Raw genomic sequence first — 20,486 nt, forward strand, 5'->3', positions numbered from 1 at the left:
AGAATTCTAGTCTGCACCATTCAGGGCACTAGTGGGCCGATTCACCAAGTAGCAGCTTTAACACAGCTCTGGAGGTGTGCTCAGACTAGGCATCCCAACTCTCCCAACTGAGATTTATGGGACTAATTTGAGGAGAGGAAAATGAGAAGGGAATTTCTTTTTTTAAATTTGTCATGCATATGGTTATTACCCTGAAGGCACTCTGAAGAAGAAAAAAAAACATTTTTGGATTTCCATTCACAATTCCTATGCATTTGGCCAAACTAAATAAGGTCTTTATGAAATAAAAGTGAAAATGAAAGTTTTACATTCATTAACATTTATACTAACGTAATCACAGCATTTAAATTAGCTGAAAATGGTTCCACTTGTTGCGGTTAACAAAGGTTGTTGATATTTTAAAATTTAGTTGTTTGCAGTGCACAAAACAGTTAATGATTCTAAAGCAGATGATGTTCAAATCTATCTTTAATTTTTTTGAATGAATCTGTACTCTAAATATTAACATAGCAATCCTTTTACATGGTCAGTTATTTTTAAGGAAATCATTTTATAGTTTGCACTATGCGGAAGCTCATAAATTATCTTGCAAATCACTGAGGCTAATAATGACCCTTCTTGGTGTGTAGCATTAATCTAGATGGATCAGATGAAAGGACATGGTTTGCTCTACCAGAATTCTGTCATTACTTAGATGTGACCTTGCAGATGAAACTCAGTGATCCATACAAGTCAGCAGCAAAGCAAAGCAGTGTCAGCAACAAGTGGCCCTGGATCAGAGAATAGCAATGGTGGTCAAAACTGTAAGTGAGCTAATCATTTTGAAAGTTCATATTAGCATGCAAGTGGTCATCTTCATCAAAAGATCACTCATGCTTTTCAATCCTTCCATCTCTTTTCCTCCATTGTCATGCTGCATATTTTGTATCATCACCTCATACCAATTGTACTTCAGGGTGTTCGACCTTTCGAATGCATCAAAGGAAAGCAGCACAAAATCATATTTTTAATTTGCATTTACTTATTGCTCACGCGATGGGCTAGCCATCCCATTTATCATTGGGAGTCTTGATGTGTGCAGTCACTCCTTTGAGTTGCCTTCCCTTAACTTCTGAACCTCCCTTTTGTTCCTCATCTACATCCTATTTGTACCACACAGCCTCTAAGCACTACTTCAACTCAAATGAAACCTCACGCTCCTGGAGGTCATTACTATCTTGCAAGAAGCGACGGAAACAAGTGACGTTTATAACTGGATCTAAAATTATTTTAATCAAGCAAGTTGTTTGTGTTTTGCTCAGAATTAGAAATAAGGTCAAAACTTACATAGCAAAAGTTAAAGTACATATGTGGCCATTTACTTTTGCTTTCAAAAGTAAAACATTTATAGTATTTTCATAAAACTAAAAACAAAGTACGGTAATCATTGTACTTCAGATTAACTTCTCACAAAACAACCAAATCCGGATTGGAAACTAAAGCAGCTCATGATCTTATCTGCCAAATATCATACAAAATGACCACCCGCAGACAGTATTGATTTGGGGGTTGAGAGAAGCATCAGCTCATATACAAGTTTATTACTCCCATACGAGTGAGTAGTTGATGAACACAGCAGTGTAATGCTATTACTATGTTTATAATAAAGCATCACAAAGGTTCCACTGCAGCAATAGCTGCAACATGTTCCTCAATTCTGTCTCTATTCCAAAAGAAAATTTCTACACATTTCAACAATACAACTGTAAAAGGAGATAGCTTCACACACACACATTCACTTTAAGGCTACATTATCCAACAAATGTTGCACCTACTAAATAGAATATGCTACTGCAGCACTATGAGAAATTAAAATTAAATATTAAACTAAACAAAGTTGTGTTTTATTTACATTTTGGTGCATGCCATTAACAAAAGTAAAATTAAAAAGGAAAACTGCAAATCTGAAATAAAACCCCAATACATGAACTGACCTTTTCTCTTCAAGATTCATATTGCTAGCACTTTGCACATTTTATTTCACTTAAAACTTTGCTGCAAATTTCTTCTAACTTTTTTGGGAGATTAAATGGCTCGAAGAACATCAGGCAGGAAACAAAGCGATCTTTTAAAAATCATTGTCACTACTCAGAAACATTTAAGTAATTTCCATTGTAGTCTGTTTTCCAAAATATAATTAATGTTTTTTTTGAAAATCACAAAGGGTCACAAAGCCTTAATTTTACACAAAATTACATTTGTTCTTTCAGAATTATTTTTTGATTTGTATTTTCCCCAAACACAACAGTAATACTATAAACTTTATATTTTGCTAATGGGTACCAATTTGATTTCAATTTCATTTTCCAATGTGCATCTTAGTGGGTCGTTAATGAAGCAAAAGCACTATTAAAACCATTTAAACCAGCTTTATTCTGGAAATAAAATCTTACATGATACCTGTACACAGAAACATGCAATCCATTCTTAAATATACAGATGCATTCAATAATTTCAAATTCAATTTCATCCTACTTTATGCAACTTATAATAAATTTTACAACAGTACATAGTACTGCCTTTGAAGGTTCAAAGCTCCAATTACTACCAGACTTACTCAAAACACTTATTTACAATCATGTACATACATTCAAGCAGAGATAAAAGAGAAATTAAAAGACTTCGGAAAATTAGACAGCTGAATGTAAATTAGGGTACTCACTACAAACATGAAGAGAGTGTAGAATATTAGAGCCATGGCACTGAAGGACTGGATCGAGGCCATCATGTTCCTTTGCAAACTCAGTGGCAGCACAATAAATACCGAGACTGCAAACAGCAAGAACACACGGAATCCTTGCGTTGCCTAAAACAGAGAAAAGGCAGCAAAAAGAGCAAACAAATGTCAGAATCCCATCAGGTCACAGCACAAGTGAATTTCTTACTCGGTATAATCCAGTTGTAAATAGATCACAGGAACTAAAAATGCAATATACATCAAAATATAAATCACTGGAGAAATAATATTGTAATTTAATCAGAGAGTGCAAATAAGGTCAGAACCAAGCAACATGAATCTTGATGGATTTATGGTTGTCACTTGAAACCCAAGATTAAATTGCAATTTTCTATTCTTCATTCACCAGCTTTTTTCTTAAAATAAAAAAATAATTCATCAGATTTGCTAAAGGGAGAACAATAATATTGTCAGTTACAGGCAGCATCAAAAGTATAATAACGGCAGCCTCCGAGAGGTCATTGTAAGGTCATCACTGAAAATTATTACTGTCACAAAATTCAAAGGAATAAAAGAACTCAATAGGAATCAGGGAACCCGTCATTCTGCTGAGGGACTCAAATGACTTCACAAGCACTCAATGAAGTTTGACGGACATTTGACCCCAAAATGGAAATAGTGGAATGAAAAAAAAAAATCTGGTGGCTCATTTGCATGTGTGATTTTAGCGTTCTTTAATTATAGCACAACAAGTGTTGATGTCAAAATGACAAAATAGGGATGCAGCACAGATCAAATTTTGTGTTCTGCAAAAAAAAACTACAAATATTGCAAAGCCACTGACTGAAGTTTCAAATGAAACTAATGAAGTTTGTTTCTACCTGCAATGGATGGGACTCCTACTAATCATTGCTTCAGATAGATTTGTGGACCACAAACTGTTCCCCATTTAATCTGATTAGCATGTACCTTAGTGCATTTGCGTGTCACTCTTTGAAGTCAAAAAAGTTTATTTTCGTGTGTGCCATATGCAAAGTCTGCTTACCTGAAGTCCAAGCAATTGAGCAAAGAAATTAGATCCTAAATCAGCGATAACAACGTAAAAAGCAATACAGGTCCCCAACATCAGGCCAATCAAGCTAGAAAGTAAACAGATAAAACATAATTAATATCCCTGCAATACTAGATCAAAGGTGAACTAGCTAGATGGGTACAGAACTGGCTTGCAGATAGTGATGAACATTGTCAGAGAATACAGCAGGATATAGATAGGCTGGAAAATTGGGCGGAGAAATGGCAGATGGAATTTAATCCAGATAAATGCGAAGTGATGCATTTTGGTAGATCTAATGCAGGGGGGAGCTATACAATAAATGGCAGAACCATCAGGAGTATAGACACACAGAGGGATCTGGGTGTGCAAGTCCACAGATCCTTAAAGGTGGCAGCACAGGTGGAAAAGGTGATGAAGGCATATGGCATGCTTGCCTTTATTGGACGGGGCATAGAGTATAAAAGTTGGCATATGATGTTGCAGTTATACAGAACGTTGGTCAGGCCACATTTGGAATACTGCATCCAGTTCTGGTCGCCACACTACCAGAAGGACGTGGAGGCTTTGGAGGGAGTGCAGAAAAGGTTTACCAGGATGTTGCCTGGTATGGAGGGTGTTAGCTATGAGGTGAGTTCGAGTAAACTAGGGTTGTTCTCCCTGGAAAGGGAGGTTGAGGGGCGACCTAATAGAAGTTTATAAAATTATGAAGACCATAGATAGGGTGAACATTTGGAAGCTTTTTCCCAGGTCAGAAGTGACAAACACAAGGAGTCACAAGTTCAAGGCAAGGGGGGCAAGGTTCAATACAGATATGCGGGGGACTTTTTTTTTTTTACACAGAGGGTGGTGGGGGCCTGGAATGCACTATCAAGCAAGATGGTTGAGGCAGACACACTAGGATCATTTAAGACTTATCTAGATAGCCACATGAACAGACTGGGAATAGAGGGATACAAACGGATGGTCTGGTTAGGAACACATGATCGGTGTAGGCTTGGAGGGCCGAAGGGCCTGTTCCTGTGCTGTATTGTTCTTTGTACTAATTCACTCTCGCTACCTAGCCCAAGCTGTGGTAAGCTAAGATAAATGCACCACCTTGTGTGATATGCATCCATACAGACCAGGACACATCACAGGTTTTATCTTTCATCTGCCGGGTTTTAGAAACCATTTCAGCTGCAATGGCAGCAGGAAGATTCAGCAACCCTTAATAATATGAGCTGAAGAATGGAAAAGCACAGAAATAGTTCAATTAGCACATACTTCTGATCGCTATCCAGAAACCTTTGAAGGAAAGTGCATGTGTTCAGTCATTAGATGAAACTGGATTAGACTCAGATGCAATATACACTCTGAAAAGCCTGTTAAAACCACCATAAAATAGCTACTTCATGATTTCCGATATCAACTCCAAACAATAAAATGCTTTTCAGGAAACATGCGGAACATGTAAATGAATATTTCTCATCCGTATTTACTGTTGAGAAAGGCATGGACATTAGGGAACTTGGGGAAATAAATAGTGATGTCTTGAGGAGTGTACATAATTCAGAGACGGATGCGCTGGAAGTCTTAAAACGCATCAAGATAGATAAATCCCCAGGACCTGATGAAATGTATCCCAGGGACGAAATTGCAGATCCCCTCACAGAGATATTTGAATCATCGACAGCCACAGGTGAGGTGCCTGAAGATTGGAGGGTAGCAAATGTTGTGCCTTTGTTTAAGAAGGGCTGCAGTGAAAAGCCTGGGAACTACAGACTGGTGAGCCTAACATCTCTAGCGGGTAAGTTGTCAGAAGGTGTTCTGAAAGACAGGATCTACAGGCATTTAGAGAGGCAAGGACTGATTAGGGACAGTCAGCACAGCTTTGTGAGTGGAAAATCATATCTCACGAATTTGATTGAGTTTTTTGAAGAGGTAACCCTTCAAAAAGGTAGATAAGGGCAGTGCAGTCGACGTGGTCTACATGGACTTTAGCAAGGCCTGTGACAAGGTACCGCATGGTAGGTTGTTGCATTCGGTTAAATCTCATGGGATGCAGGGTGAGGTAGCCAATTGGATACAAAATTGGCTTGACGACGAAGACAAACAGGTGGTTGTAGAGGATTATTTTTCAAACTGGAGGCCTGTGGCCAGCAGTGTGCCTCAGGAATCAGTGCTGGGTCCACTGTTATCTGTTATTTATATTAATGATTTGGATGAGAATTTAGGAGGCATGGTCAGCAAGTTTGCAGATGACACCAAGATTGGTGGCATAGTGGACCGTGGAGAAGGTTAGCTTGAATTGCAATGGGATCTTGATCATTTGGGCCAGTGGATTGACGAATGGCAGATGGCGTTTAATTTAGAGAAATGTGAGGTGATGCATTTTGGTAGATCGAATCAGGGCAGGACCTACTCAGTTAATGGCAGGGCGTTGGGGAGAGTTACAGAACAAAGATGTTGGAGTGCAGGTTTATAGTTCCTTGAAAGTGGAGTCACAGGGTGGTGAAGTAGGCATTCGGCATGCTTGGTTTCATTGGTCAGAACACTGAATACAGAAGTTGAGATGTCCTGTTGAAGCTGTACAAGACATTAGTAAGGCCACACTTGGAATACCACGTACAGTTCTGGTCACATTATAGAAAGGATATTAAACTAGAAAAAGAGTGCAGAAAAGATTTACTAGGATGCTACTGGGTCTTGATGGCTTGAGTTATAAGGAGAGGCTGGATAGACTGGGATGTTTTTCCTCTGGAACGTAGGAGGCTTAGGGGTAATCTTATAGAGACCTATAAAATAATGAGGGGCATAGATAAGGTCGATAGTTAACATCTTTTCCCAAAGATACAGGAGTCTAAAACTAGAGGGCATAGGTTTAAGCTGAGAGGGAAGAGATATACAAGGGTCCAGAGGGGCATTTTATTCACTCTGAAGGTGCTGAGTGTCTGGAACAAGCTGCCAGATACAGTAGTAGAGGCGGTTACAATTTTGTCTTTTAAAAAGCATTTGGACAGTTACATGGGCTAGATGGGTATAGAGGGCCATATGAGGGCAATTGGGACTAGCTTAGTGGTGAAAACTGGGCAGCATGGACAAGTTGAACCGAAGGGTCTGTTTCCATGCTGTGAACCTCTATAACTTTAACAAAATGTGTGTAATCAAAGGGCTACAGGCTCACTGGCGCTAAGTACAACAAAATCCCAAACCATACAACAGTCCAAGGCACTTATCCTAAAAAAGGAGACGAATACCGAAAATGACGTTTCTTCATCTGTTCTTTCACCCTGTTTTAAACAGGTTAATGTATGTACACACACACACACACTAAATGCTCACCCACTAATGTGTCAATGGTAATTTCTAAATTCTTGATGTGGAGTTGCCGGCATTGGACTGGGGTGGGTGCAGTAAGTAGTCTCATAACACCAGGTTAAAGTCCAACAGGTTTATTTGGTAGCACGAGCTTTCGAAGCGCTGTATCACTCACCTGGTGAAGGAGCAGTTGGTTCTAAATTCTTGTTTGATTTAGGTTTGCTCCTCATCAGTCATAAAATTCTTCCACTTCATCCCACCATCAAACAAAGTTCATGGCAAGCCAAATCCAACCCATTGCACTGCTGCGCGAATACAATGTTTTTTCCTTCTGCTTTGTCAGAGAATGGAATGGAATTTTTTCTCTGTGTACATGATTTCCAACTTCTACCTCATAATTACTTCTAAAAGTTTTAAACTTAATATCATGGATAAATATCAAACCCTAGAATACAAAAGGCTGCTCCCCTTCCCATAGATGAGTAAGATGACTTGCTTCACATATGGCAACTGCTTCCTTTTTCAAAGGATGATACCCATTCAATGGTTCAACAACAAATTAGCTTTATAAAGCATCCCTCAGGTATAACACTGAACGTCAAATAATCATGAGGACACAGCGTGGATATATCACTGACAGACCCCATGTCTGCTGTCTCAGTGACTGAGATTGATAGATTTTTGTTAGCTAAGAGTATCAAGGGATGTAGAATAAATGTGGGTGAATAGAGTTGAGGTACAGATCAGCCGTGGTAAAATTAGATGGCAGAACAGGCTCATGGGACTGTTGAAACGCAGAGCTTCCCTTTCATACATCTTTCATCTTTGCCTGAAATGCAGTTTCTTGCTTGTTTTTATTAAACACTGTCCTTATTTCAATCTTAAAATTATAACCACTGGACCCCAAATATTCCCTTAGTTGAACTTGGCTTATAACTAAAATTAGCAGGGAGTAAGAAGCAGATCGCTTTTGTCTTGCGCATTCCTTCACCTTATGAAGATTCCTAAAGTACATGATAAACCCTCTCATGGATACGGACTGCCTCAATGTCAGAGTTAAGAAAATTAAAATCTTCCATGATGACATCCGAGGTGTTACAATTAACATTTTTCTGAACTCCGAGAGTACATCAACCACTTTGGCCTCTGACAGATTCCTACCAACACATCTTTTTTCATCTTTCCAATCTATCCACATACTCAATTCTAACACCCAACTCATTCTTTCATTTCAACAATTTATAACATTCCCACACTGCTGCCTCATCCCCATTATTTCCTCCTCTGTACTTCCCATAACACCATGAAATTTAGCTCAAGTGAATAAGGATTTGATCCCCACAGATCCTCTTTCTTTAATTCAGTTCAGTAATTTATTCACTCCCTACTTATAACCCATTACTGTTCTACTGGTCCTGACATTCATGTAAATGCACCCTAGTTAATTTCTTGTCCTCCTTACGATATCCACATGACTCTTCACTAATAATTAGTCCACCACCCCTGCTTGCCTACTTTATATCCCATCAGCCATGATATTGTGGTACGGTCAATAGGAACCGTCATCCAAAGAAAAACACACATACATGGAATAAACAGATAGTACTCGATGGAACTTATCCCTTTACTATTAAAGCAGCCATCGAGTATTGCATTACACAGGGATCCAAATTACTGATAGTTTGCCTTTCAGTAAGTTCCTTTAAAATCAGGGTAGAGAGGTAGAAGTAAAATTTTAACAAAATGTTTCCTTTTTTTGTGATGGAGTTTTCTTACACAAAAATAGCACACTTCACAGGTAAATTATACAAAGGTAAAAAGGTTACCAGAGATAGTCGGTTAAATATAATTCGGTAATTCTGCAAAAGCAACAGTGGGTAAGAACAACAGGACTGACCCATGAAGGAGCAAGAAATAAAAGTTCAAACAAAAAAAATGGAATAAGAGGAAGAAACAGGAAAGGTTTCAAGGGTAAAATCACCTAAAAATATTTATGCTAGCATTTTGGTAGCTAGTTAAATTTCACTAGCAGCTATTGGTCACATGAAGCTAGGATTTTATAGTTAGCATTCTATTTCCTTACTTTATCTTTTTAATGCTGATTTATTAATGATTGAGATCTGAAATAATTTCTTTACTGTACAGGGTCAATCATGTCATTACTGAGGGCATCCATTTAAATCAAAAATAGTCTCTTAAATGATGCAGATTTTATCTTTAAGTATACCTCCTGTGTACCCTTCAATCTTGTGGTATAATAGTGCATCTGTTAGGGAATTCAAAACTGGCTAGGCAGCACTTTAGTTGCAGATGCTACAACACAGAAAATTCATACAGCAGACCTTATAATATAATTGCCTGAAGAATGTCCACACGAATTCTGAACAGACTGGAATCTTCAGCTGTCAAATGTTGATTAAGATAAAGTAGTCTAAATTCATGGTATAGGTTACAATGCACATCTACAGGCAAAAGCTATACTGCAGCCTGCCACCTTTAGGTCTCAGTACACATCTCAGACAAATGTCAGCTGTGTATGTCTATTTGTACACATGTGCAAAACTTTTAACTATTTAAAAAAAAAAGAAATCTGCCTTTGGGGGTGCAGGTGAGTGCAGACATAATGTTAGAGCAATAAAAAAAAAAATCTGTACTTCGGTTTAGAAACATTCCAGATAGCCTGAACCTTTCTAGATGCAGGTTTACATTAATTCTGAGTTATAGGGGACAGAGGAGGGTAATCATCCACTGGAGGCAATTTTATCTTTGAGGCAAAATATCCAGAGAAGTCAAATTAGCTTTACATTAATGCGCATGTGGCAGTGTCGCAGCAGCCCAAAACAGTTATAAAACACAACTTGAAACATTGAGCCTTTCTGGAAGCCTCTAAGATTTCATAATGCTGTACTTCAATTGAAGATGCAAAAAAGATGCCAAGCAGTAGAGACCTGTCCTTTCAATCTGAGTCAATTACACTCTAATTACTGAAGAAAGGAAGTCCATAATTAGTCAAGAACAGTGCTCTGCAATTATTCGGCTGCATGGATTAGATGTCAAAACTGAAATATTACAGTTTAAATTGTAAACGACCTTTTGAGTAATGTGATCAGAGTTCTAATAAGATACAAGTACTAAGCCTCAGAAGTCCAAGATTGGAGCTTTCTCCCACTTTGTGCACTTTTACATTCTATTCTTTTATTTCATTTAATTTATTTATTTTGTCCTTTTCCCCCTGTGAAGATCTAAGGACTTCTGTTTTTAAGTAAGGCACAACTTCCATCGCTGCCAAATTTGGTTTGCCTTGAGGGCAACACGGTCGCACAGTGATTAGCACTGCTGCCTCACAGTGCCAGGGACCCAGGTTTGATTCACGGCTTGGGTCACTGTCTGTGTAGAGTCTGCATATTCTCCCCATCTCTGCACGGATTTCCTCCGGGTGCTCTGGTTTCCTCCCACAGTACAAAAGGTGTGCTGGTTAGGTGCATTGGCCATGCTAAATTTTCCCTCAGTGTACTGGAACAGGCACTGGAGTGTGGCGACTCAGGGATTTTCACAGTAACTTCATTGCAGTGTTAATGCAAGTCTACTTGTGGCACTAATAAATACATTTTAAAATTGCTAGCTAGTAGGCAACTTACATTCCCTCCAAGTTTTAACATACAAAAAGTAGTAAAGACCAACTAGTGCCATCAAGACTGCCCCACGTTGGCATGCTGTCGCTTCTACACAGTACTTCCAAGAACTCTGCATTCCTCCAACTCTAACATAATCCTTCAACCCGTTACTAATTTTATCTCCTCCAATCTACTCAATGTCCAGAATCCACTGTATTGAAGTAATTCCACAGATTCATGACCCTTTAAGAGAATTATTTTCCTCATCTCTGTTTTAAATCTCCTAACCCTCATCCTAAAACTATGACTGCCTCGCAAGAGGAAACATGCTCCCTATATCTATCGTCAATCTCTTTTAGCATCTTATATGCCTCAATTAGATCTCCCCTCATTCTTCTAAACTCTTGAAAGCATAGGCCTAAACTGCTCAATCTCTCTTCACAAGACAAATCCTTCACCTCTGGAATCAATCTAGTGAACCTTCGCTGAACTGCCTTCAATGTCACTACATCCTTCAAGTAAGGAAATCAAAACTGTGCATAATACTCCAGGTGCGGTCTCACTAAGGCCTTGTACAGTTGCAGCTACACTTTCCTACTTTTATACTCTATTCCTTTAGCAATAAATGCCAAAATTCAATTTGTCTTACTTATTACCTGCTGTACCTGCATACTAGTTTTCTGTGATTCATGCACAAGCACACCCAGATCCCTCAGCACCGAAGCACTCTGAAGCTTCTCTTCCTTTAGATAATAAGCTGCCTGTTTTTCCGACCAAAATGGAAAACCTCACACTTACCCGCATTAAACTCAATCTGTTATTGAAGAGCTGAAGAGAGCTCTTCAATAAAACCTGTTGTTACTTTGAATCTGTATGTGCAAACCATGTATTTTCTTTCTCTGTTAAAACCCACAACCCATAACATAATTAGGACGTCACACCACACAAGAAATCAAAACTGGGCACAGCATTCTAGACATAGCCAGGAAAGAAAATGTATTGTTTTCTAAGAGATGGTGGCATAATGGTAATGTCACTGGACTAGTAATCCAAACTCCCACACTAATGCTCCAGGCATTTGGGTTAAAGTCCCACATAGCAACTAGTGGAATTTAATTCCATTTTAAAAAATGAAATTGAAAGTTCGTCTCCGCAATGGTAATCATGAGACTACAATTGATTGTTGTATAAACCCATCTGGTTCAGTAGTGTCCTTTAGGGAAGGAAATCTGCCATCCTTAACTGGTCTGACCCACGTGACTTCAGACCCAAAGCAATGCAGTTGACTCTTAACTGCCCCAAAATGGCCTAGGGATGGGCAACAAATGCTGGCCTTGCCAGCAATGCTCACATCCCATGGAAAAAATTTGTGTTTTTTAAAAAGTTAATTGTCTTGGCAATACATCCAACCTCTACTTACTCTTATAATAGCCTTATTGCATTGTTCAAGGGGCTTCAGTGATTTGTGTGTTATAATATCCACGTCCTACACAACAGCCTTGAGCCCGATACCCAGCACCATGTTGACATGCTTGAAGTAGACCCTATCCAAGTGCATTATGTTGCTTCCATCCATAGTAAAAGACAAATGACAAAGCACAACTATATTCACCAAAACTAATCCAAAGTCTGCACACTAATTCCATAGCACTCAATCTTACTTATATATAGTGTACCTACAGGAAATGCTCTTAAGCTCCCATTAAACATCAGCTCAAGAGGTCCACAGCACAACTGTTAACATTCTGGAAAAAGTTTAAATCATAGTGAAAACTTCAGATTAGTTAATGGACTAATCTTTTGCTAAGCACTTTACAAAAGTAAACCAACAATTTACAGTACTGGTAATTTATTGCTATTATGCATTGCTTTTAAAAACCGACCAGAAAAAAAGTGGCCCAATGTTCTGAATGTTTCTAGTATGCCCATTTGCCAAAGTAGCATGCAGAATGTTGACAGCTACTTAACAGATTTGACAAATACCCTTTGTGTTCCTGTCCATTGCCCTCTGTTCCTTCTTGTGGTTACTGCATTAAATGCATTACCACTTTAAGACTGTCAACTTTTCTTTAAGCTGTCAGCAGCTGCCAGTTCTCTCTCTGCTTTTCCCTTTTGGTGTGAAACTGGCAGATCCTCCTTTGAACTTTTTTTTTTTAAAACTTCTCTTCCAACACTCCAAAACTTCTCCTTTTTGATCTCTGCAACCTTTTTTTTCTTTTAGCTGCTTGGAGAGATGCTTTTTTCCTTTGATCCTTTCACTAGCAGATCCGGTTCTGTCTATTCACGACCACTACTTCTAAAACTTTTAAAACTTATTTTTCTTTTAAGCAGGTTGGGGACTTCTCTTCTCCCCAGAACCCCTCTGTTTAGTGCAACAGTTGTCGCATCCCATCTCCCTCGCAGGCTCTACTGTTGATTGGGAGCCTGTCTGCTTCAGCCTCTTCATTTTTCCACGCTTCTGGGATAGATCCTGCAGTTCCCTTGGCACTTTCTCCTTTAAACACTGTGCTCTGTGCCCTCTTTTATTTTAATTGAGTTCCACTTTTTTAAAAAATCAAAGTCATCCATAACTCTTGCTTCTGGGAGATATTTTTTCTCCATCTTTTTGTCGATATATTTCTAAACCTTTGACTGTACCAGCCAATTCAGGCTCGCTTTGCATCTGCCCTCAGGATTTGGCAATATCTCATAAATCGCACTACTCACACGACTCAGACCACAGGCAGTGTCCTCAATCTATACCATCCTCATCGCCAATGTAATGATGCATGCGACAGACTTCATCAGGAACATAAAGGGTATTCATTTACAAGGAAAAACTGTACAGAGGCTGGCAACCTCTTGTTTGCCCTGGAGTAGACCCCAGATGCCTCAGTCCCTACATGTCTGCAACATGCTTTATGCCAAAGAAAGTGGGCTCTCCCCTACAGGGTACAGTCCTAATTGGTCCTTCAAGGCAGGTGACCCTCTTCTCATATGCTGCCCTTAAAGGGACAATCACCACATACAGAAAATATTTTTTTTTAAGAAACCCCCATGAGAACACATAGCATATTCTAAGTCGGTTTAAGATTGAGAACCGATTTTAAAATATTCAACTGATGTCACCTTTTATAGGGTAAAATGCCAGATAAAATGTCGCATTCTTCTCCAATGCTTTGTTCTATAGCCCCAATCACAACAACCATGGCAAAGATTTGTATCTCCTTGCACCCCTTCTCTATTATGAACTGCATGGTCCAAAAACTTCAGAATTACAAGGTTCTCAGTAATCAGAGATTTGAGCTCTACACTGACCATATTTGCCATGTTCTCAGTTCTGTGCTAGAATAATTACAAGTCTCCTTTAAAGAGAAAATCAGTGCCAGGTGGGGACTGGTGTGACAATCATCTCTTTGGTTCAATGTTAAACTCAGCTTCTGCTGGGTAAGTATGGCATGATCTGTTATCCAGATTTTATTTATGATACCCTTTAAAAGGATCAATAATCTTACAAGTCTTTTTTTTTTTAAATCACATAACTGCTAAATCCTCAAAAGACAGAAAATCTCTGAGAAACCAGATACTTGAGAACTAGGTGGTCTCCAGATAAGTCAAGAACCATGAAACTTTTATTTACAAGAGAGGTTTTAGTCACACAATATGCACACAAGAATTCAATTGAACCATGTGCAGATGCAACTTGTCAGTGTCCATTAGTACAAGGGACATTGGGCAAGGGAGTTCGATACACCACTGGTCAGACGTACGCATGTTTGGAAGTTAGTAAATAAGTAGAGAAAAATACATGTTTCATGATATGATAATTAAGTAGATGTGCATAAATTGTAATTGGGTAACTATACTCAAATGCTATACATTATGTAATCCTAACTATTAATTGTGAGTGGATATAGATAATTTTTGAACAGATGTACAGGTTTGATTGGTATATGCTAATTCCTTGTAACTGAAGTTGAAAGTATAAATGTCTGCGAAATGCTGTTAGGGCTCTCTAGCGTGCCACCAGCTGGAGCACCAGATCCTTAGCTACAGGTTATTATAAAGGCTGTTTACAAACTCCAAAAATCTCCATCTCGTCAAGCAAAGGGGATGAAATCTGAAAATAGCTGGAAAGCTATTTTTGACCCATAACACCTTCAAACCATAGTGCAAGTACGTTTAATGAAAGTGTATTAAAAGACAGCCTTGAATCGTAATGTAAGCTTACCTGGTCTCGACCAGCATTTTGCCTGCTTTTCCATAGGCGTGAAAAGCTAAAAATTAAAAAGCAACCGATTAGAAAGCGCAACAGTACAAACACTTGGAATAGATTTAAATTTACATTTCAGAATAAATTGCTTTTGTAGTAATTGTGACTGAAGTGAAAGAATTTTAAAACATGTACCTATCCCTGAGGTGCATGGTCAAGTGTTGTTACATTTTCCATTAAAGAGTCAGCACCAGCTTTCTACGGTTTCCAAATTTTGGTATGAGACAGTGAAGCACTAAATACCATTTATTGAAGAGGGTAATTCCACAAGGATGCATAATTACTAATAGATTCTCCTGGTTGCAAGTAATATTTAAGTGTTTGCTTAAAAAATTATTCCAAAACCAAGATGAAGAATGCTATCAAATACCTATAAGACTTCCCACTATGGAATTAGCTTCCCTTTAAAGATTAGTGTATTAATAAATTCTAAGATATTGAAAAATCCATTATGATTTGGAATTAGATATTACACACAAGTCAGCAGAAGTGCAGTAAAAATCCCATTGCTAGGTCAGCTATTTTGAGTACAGTAACTCGAGACTGATAGCTTCTATGAGATAGCAAGACACCTGATATATTGGCAAAGTACTCTCACATATTGCACTCAGCTGCAATGACACTTCCTGTTTATGTCAGGGAGTAGATTGACATAATGGTCAATTCATGAATTCAGAACTTACCACTTTAAATAAAACAGCAGGGAAGGAGAAAAACGTGGCCTACTGACCACACGTTACAAAGACTAACTTTTCAAAAGCTGAACAAGATATGCCACCTATTGTTGCATGATGTTAAAACTGCAGCAGTATTCAGCCAACATCACAAATATCAACAGCAATATATACTAAATGGTGGAGTGTAGCAACAGACAATTTAAGTGGTTAGTGGAAAGGAAGTTATTACACCAAGAAGAAGAACTCCATGGGTAAAGATCTATTAGTTATATGTCCCTGTGGAATTACCCTTCCTTAAAGAATATACACTGATATTTAGTAGTAGGTCTCCAGGTGGAAAGTCATAAATCGAAAACAAGCACACACAATTCTGTTGAAAACTCTATACGTTAGGTAGTTCACAGTGGAGCAAGTTAAATTTCCACCTCCTTGTTCCTCTCACGTAAAGTCCTCATGTACTACTACTTTCCCAAGCACCGCTGTGATTTCTGCACTAAGAATTAATCCAGATTCTTTTCCATTAGCCTTTATGTCCAGTGACTTCTGATCCATGGTGTTTTCAGTCACAAACTTCTCCATCTCCCCTTCTTTAGCTTTATCACCCTCACTTAGCCTCAAACTGCCCCAAGCACACACCCTCAACACTGCCATGAATTTATCAAGCCTATGGTTCGGATTTTAAGAAGACATCTCAGATAACCAGTTAATCCCAGCAAACACCAATTGTTCTAACCCATCTTCCACCCCTTGGTCCTTACCTAATTTCTCATTTCAAGTTCTCACCCCCTCCCATTTCCAAATCCTGGCCTTCCCTTGTTCCAGTGTTCATTATCACAAATGGCTCTGCTTGCAAGACACTGTTGCCAACTCCCTTTAAAAACAGATGCCATCACTCTCGCCTTGTCAGAAATTACTGTTGAACTTTATTTCCATCAGCCATTCCATTTCTAACCTTTATTTCCTCTTCAAGGATCTCAAATACAATTTCTGCAATCTACCTGGCATCTCTCCAAAAGCCTCCTTCCTACTTTTCTTCCTGCCTTTAAAAAAGACCAAACTTTATTTCATTTCCCCCAACTTCTATATTCCTTCTTTGCACTCTATATGCAATGCTTTGAGACTATTGGTGTTAAAAGTGCCCTATAAATGCAAGCTAATATTGCATCTAGACTGATCATTTTAGCCAAACATGGAGCTGTCCAGAAAGTAAATCCATGTGTACCAAGACAAGGGATGAGAGCATAAAGTTGTGAAGAGAGAAAACCAAGACTAAAGCAGGAAACATTGAGAATGTAGAGAAGTACATGCAGTATGAATAGTTTGGACCTTAAACCATCCAATGTCCATGAAGAGCAAACATAACATCTTACAGCAATTGATTTCAACTCATTAACAGATTTTTAAAAGTACAATACTCCCCAAGTTGTTAGCTGACCTGTGCTCAAAAATAGATTGGCAAAATTGAAACAATTAGGCTCCTCCACCGCCTAGTTATTAACCTGGACTGAGTCAGCTGATTTCACTGTGGGTGAGCACCAGTGAAGTTCATCTGAACAGGAAACAGCTAAAGGCAGGCCTGGGTACAGCACTGATGCTTCACATAATAAGTAGGTGGCTGACACTTAGCACACTGGCAAAACGTGGCAACTTGGTTAACATACAGGAGAGGAAGCAGTTATTTCAAGTTGCTGCTTTTTGACACAATGGTACACGGAGTAATTGGTAGATTTAGAAACCAAGTATCTTTTATTGGCACTAACGCAGAGTTTCTTACCAAGGCCTGGGTATGTCCTGCGCTTGCTGGTGTTCGCTGCCTTCACCAGAAACATACAGGACTGGTGCGTCATCCAGGAACAGAAGAGGAGTAGGACAACTCCCAGTGCAATTCCACACTGCAAAGTAAAAAAAGAAATCAGGAGGCAAAATATCCATTCTAATTTGAAAGAACCACCAGAAAGATTATGGAACGCAAAATAATTGATCCTACAGTATGTACATTTGCAATTTTAAAGTACTCATCAATAATTCAGTCCAGTTAAACTGTGGTGTGTACCTCATTCTAAAATCCCGAATCAAACCCAAACAATATCAACTAAAAGGGTCAATACTTTTAGCCTGCAGGCTAGAATGAGAATTAATAATGACTTTCAATTCACCAAAACTTTAGATTTTCTTGAAAAAATGTTTATCAAGAGAACTGATAATTGTACAATCAATTTTGCTATTAAGGTTATTTCTTATTTACCAAGGGGAGCAAGATCATTTGAGGTCTAAGGAGGTGATCATCCCTGTTAGCATGTTACCCCATGCTCAAGATTGAAGCCATGGCCAACAGCCTAACAAGCAAATTTTCAGTGGTGATGGCGGAACAGCTAGAACCTAGAGGGACAACAGCTGTTGCAGGCTGAGTTTCCATCGCAAAGAACACTTGCGTTTCCTTTAAACACACAAGGAAGGCAATGGGAAACCACCTCATGTTTCCCCCATCATACCACTATTGAAGGAGGCTTTTACCAGCAACTAAAGAAGAAAGTAGAGGACTGCAAGGTGTGGAGAAATGAACAGATCATCGACTCGTGGGCAGATCACAACTACCTTATTTACCAACATATAAAGAATACAGCTTTAAAGTCTAAAAGGCCCCTGGCTTTTAGCATCAGGGAAAATCCATCCCGTGTGTGCACAAAGGTATGGAAAAAATGAGGCAAAGACAAATGACCCCACATCTTCATCCCTTCATGTTTTCCAGGGATCCCCAGGCAGAGGGAAGTCTGGCACAGTTGCACAATGGGCACAGGCATTGGTAAAGATTCTAAGAAGGCAAGAGGAAATGTCTTGCCCTCTGCCTTTCCCCTTAGGCTAGCAGCCATGGGGCATCAAGACATGGGACAGTCCAAAATGCTGGGTTGAGCTTGCCCCAGAAGCCGCCACAATCCCTCTAGTATGAATAAGCCCATCAGCAAGCCAAAGAGGAACAAATATTTTAACTTGTTTTTGAACTTCATTATGGGAACATCCAACCAGCCACAATGTGTTACAGCTAGCATCCAAGCGAACAGCTTTAAGTCTTTCAGATCTACAACTGCACTCCCTTTTTCCTGTCCAAGCTATGAATGATGTGGCAGAACCAAGCCAGGGGTTTTGGTCCATTGATAATGGGCTTAAACAGAAAACGTTTGCCTTTCTGGGCCTAGATGGAGGAAAAAAATCAGCCCTTCGATATTTTCTTAAATAACTACAAATGCTAGAGGTGTTTTTAATTCTTCCATGGGGCGTCCGTGGCTAGGCTAGTATTTGTCGCACATCCCTAATTGCCCTCGAGAAGGTTGCAATGAGCTGTGCTCTCGAACCACTTCAATCATAGTGGTGTGGGTATACCAACTATATTGTTGGGGAGCACCGGGATTTTGCCCAGCCTCACTGAAGGAATGGCATTCCAAGTCAGGATGTGCATGGCTTGGAAGGGAAATTTGCAGGTGGGAACAGGGTCTAGACGGTGTTGGCAATGGTGGCTTGATGAGTTGCTGCAGTCATTGTATATGGTACACAATGCTGCCACTGTGCATTGATGGCGTAGGGAATGAATGTTTAACGTGGTCCACGAGGTGCTGCTTAAGTGGACTGCTTTGTCCTGGATAATACTTACCTGTTCTTTTAGCCACACTGTTTATATGGCTGGTCCAGTTAAGTTTCTGCTCAATGGTAACCCCAAGGATATTGATTATACCAAATCATCATTCCAGCTTTTACATTTGTGCAAACCCAGGGAAAAAGCTATATTTGAAGGATTGGTTTGAGGGAGGACAAAATTCAGATTTAGCCAACTTGGCAAAACACAGCCATGGCCATATCATGCAGGGTGCCAATTGAGAATTTAAAAGCAGGCCAAATGTTTTAGTCAGTTTTGGCCGAGTCCAGACACAAAATTGGCTGAACTGTAAAGGAGCTTTTGCAGTTGGTGGGGATGGGGCGGGGTGTGTGGGGGGGGGGGGGGGGGGGGGTGAGGGCGTTACAAGGAGGATCCCACTGTTGTGGACCATGTATGTACCAACGACATGGGTAGAATGAGGAAGCAGTTCCTGCACAGACATTTACAGGAGCTAGACACTAAATTAAACAACAGAACACACACGATTATAATCTCTTGATGATTACCTGAGCCACGTGCAAATTGGGATAGGCAACATTAAATTAGAGAAATGAATATGTGGCTGAAAGACTGGTGTGGCAGGTGAGTTTCAGTTTGTGGGGCATTGGCATCAGTACTGAAGAAAGTGGGGGCTGTACTGTTGGGATGGCCTACATCTGAACCATGCTGCGAGCAATGATCTTGTAAACTGCATAACTAGGGAAGGAGAGAGAGCTTTAAACTTTAAATCGAGGAAGAGATGGTTCTGAGGATATGATCACCATACCAGCCTAACACATCTTTTAATGAATTATTTATGGGGGGTAGGTACAGAGGAGATGTCAGGGGTAAGTTTTTCACTCAGAGGGTGGTGGGTGAGTGAAATCGGCTGACGTCGGTGGTGGTGGAGGCAAACTCGTTGGGGTCTTTTAAGAGACTTCTGGATGAGTACATGGGATTTAATGGGATTGAGGGCTATAGATAGGCCTAGAGGTAGGGATATGATCGGCGCAACTTGTGGGCCGAAGGGCCTGTTTGTGCTGTGGCTTTCTATGTTCTATGTTCTATTTATCCTTTAACTGTTCCACAATTAAGGCTGTCTATTTAATTAATCTATCTGGTTTCCAATAAGGCAGGTGTCATTTTTTTTTAAATGGCTTTTGTCAATTTGGCATGCAATGTGTAATAACATATTAATTCAAACTACAAGAAGATAGTTACACCAAAACAATTGATTTTGAAACTACC

General features: G+C 39.4%; 1 protein-coding gene across 2 annotated transcripts in view; it reads right to left on the minus strand.

The window, feature by feature from the left end:
- slc38a10 (solute carrier family 38 member 10) overlaps positions 1–20,486 on the minus strand; it is a 131,197-nt gene that overhangs the window by 100,687 nt on the left and 10,024 nt on the right. For both annotated transcript variants that reach the window (XM_078225574.1, XM_078225575.1), the window contains exons 3-6: positions 17,385–17,502; positions 14,892–14,937; positions 3,762–3,855; positions 2,702–2,845 (exon numbers count right to left, since the gene is read on the minus strand). In XM_078225574.1, coding sequence (XP_078081700.1) covers positions 2,702–2,845; positions 3,762–3,855; positions 14,892–14,937; positions 17,385–17,502 — 402 coding nt within the window. The remainder of the gene's footprint in view (positions 1–2,701; positions 2,846–3,761; positions 3,856–14,891; positions 14,938–17,384; positions 17,503–20,486) is intronic.

The sequence above is a fragment of the Mustelus asterias genome, chromosome 12, assembly GCF_964213995.1.
Source record: "Mustelus asterias chromosome 12, sMusAst1.hap1.1, whole genome shotgun sequence".
NCBI classification, from domain to species: domain Eukaryota; kingdom Metazoa; phylum Chordata; class Chondrichthyes; order Carcharhiniformes; family Triakidae; genus Mustelus; species Mustelus asterias.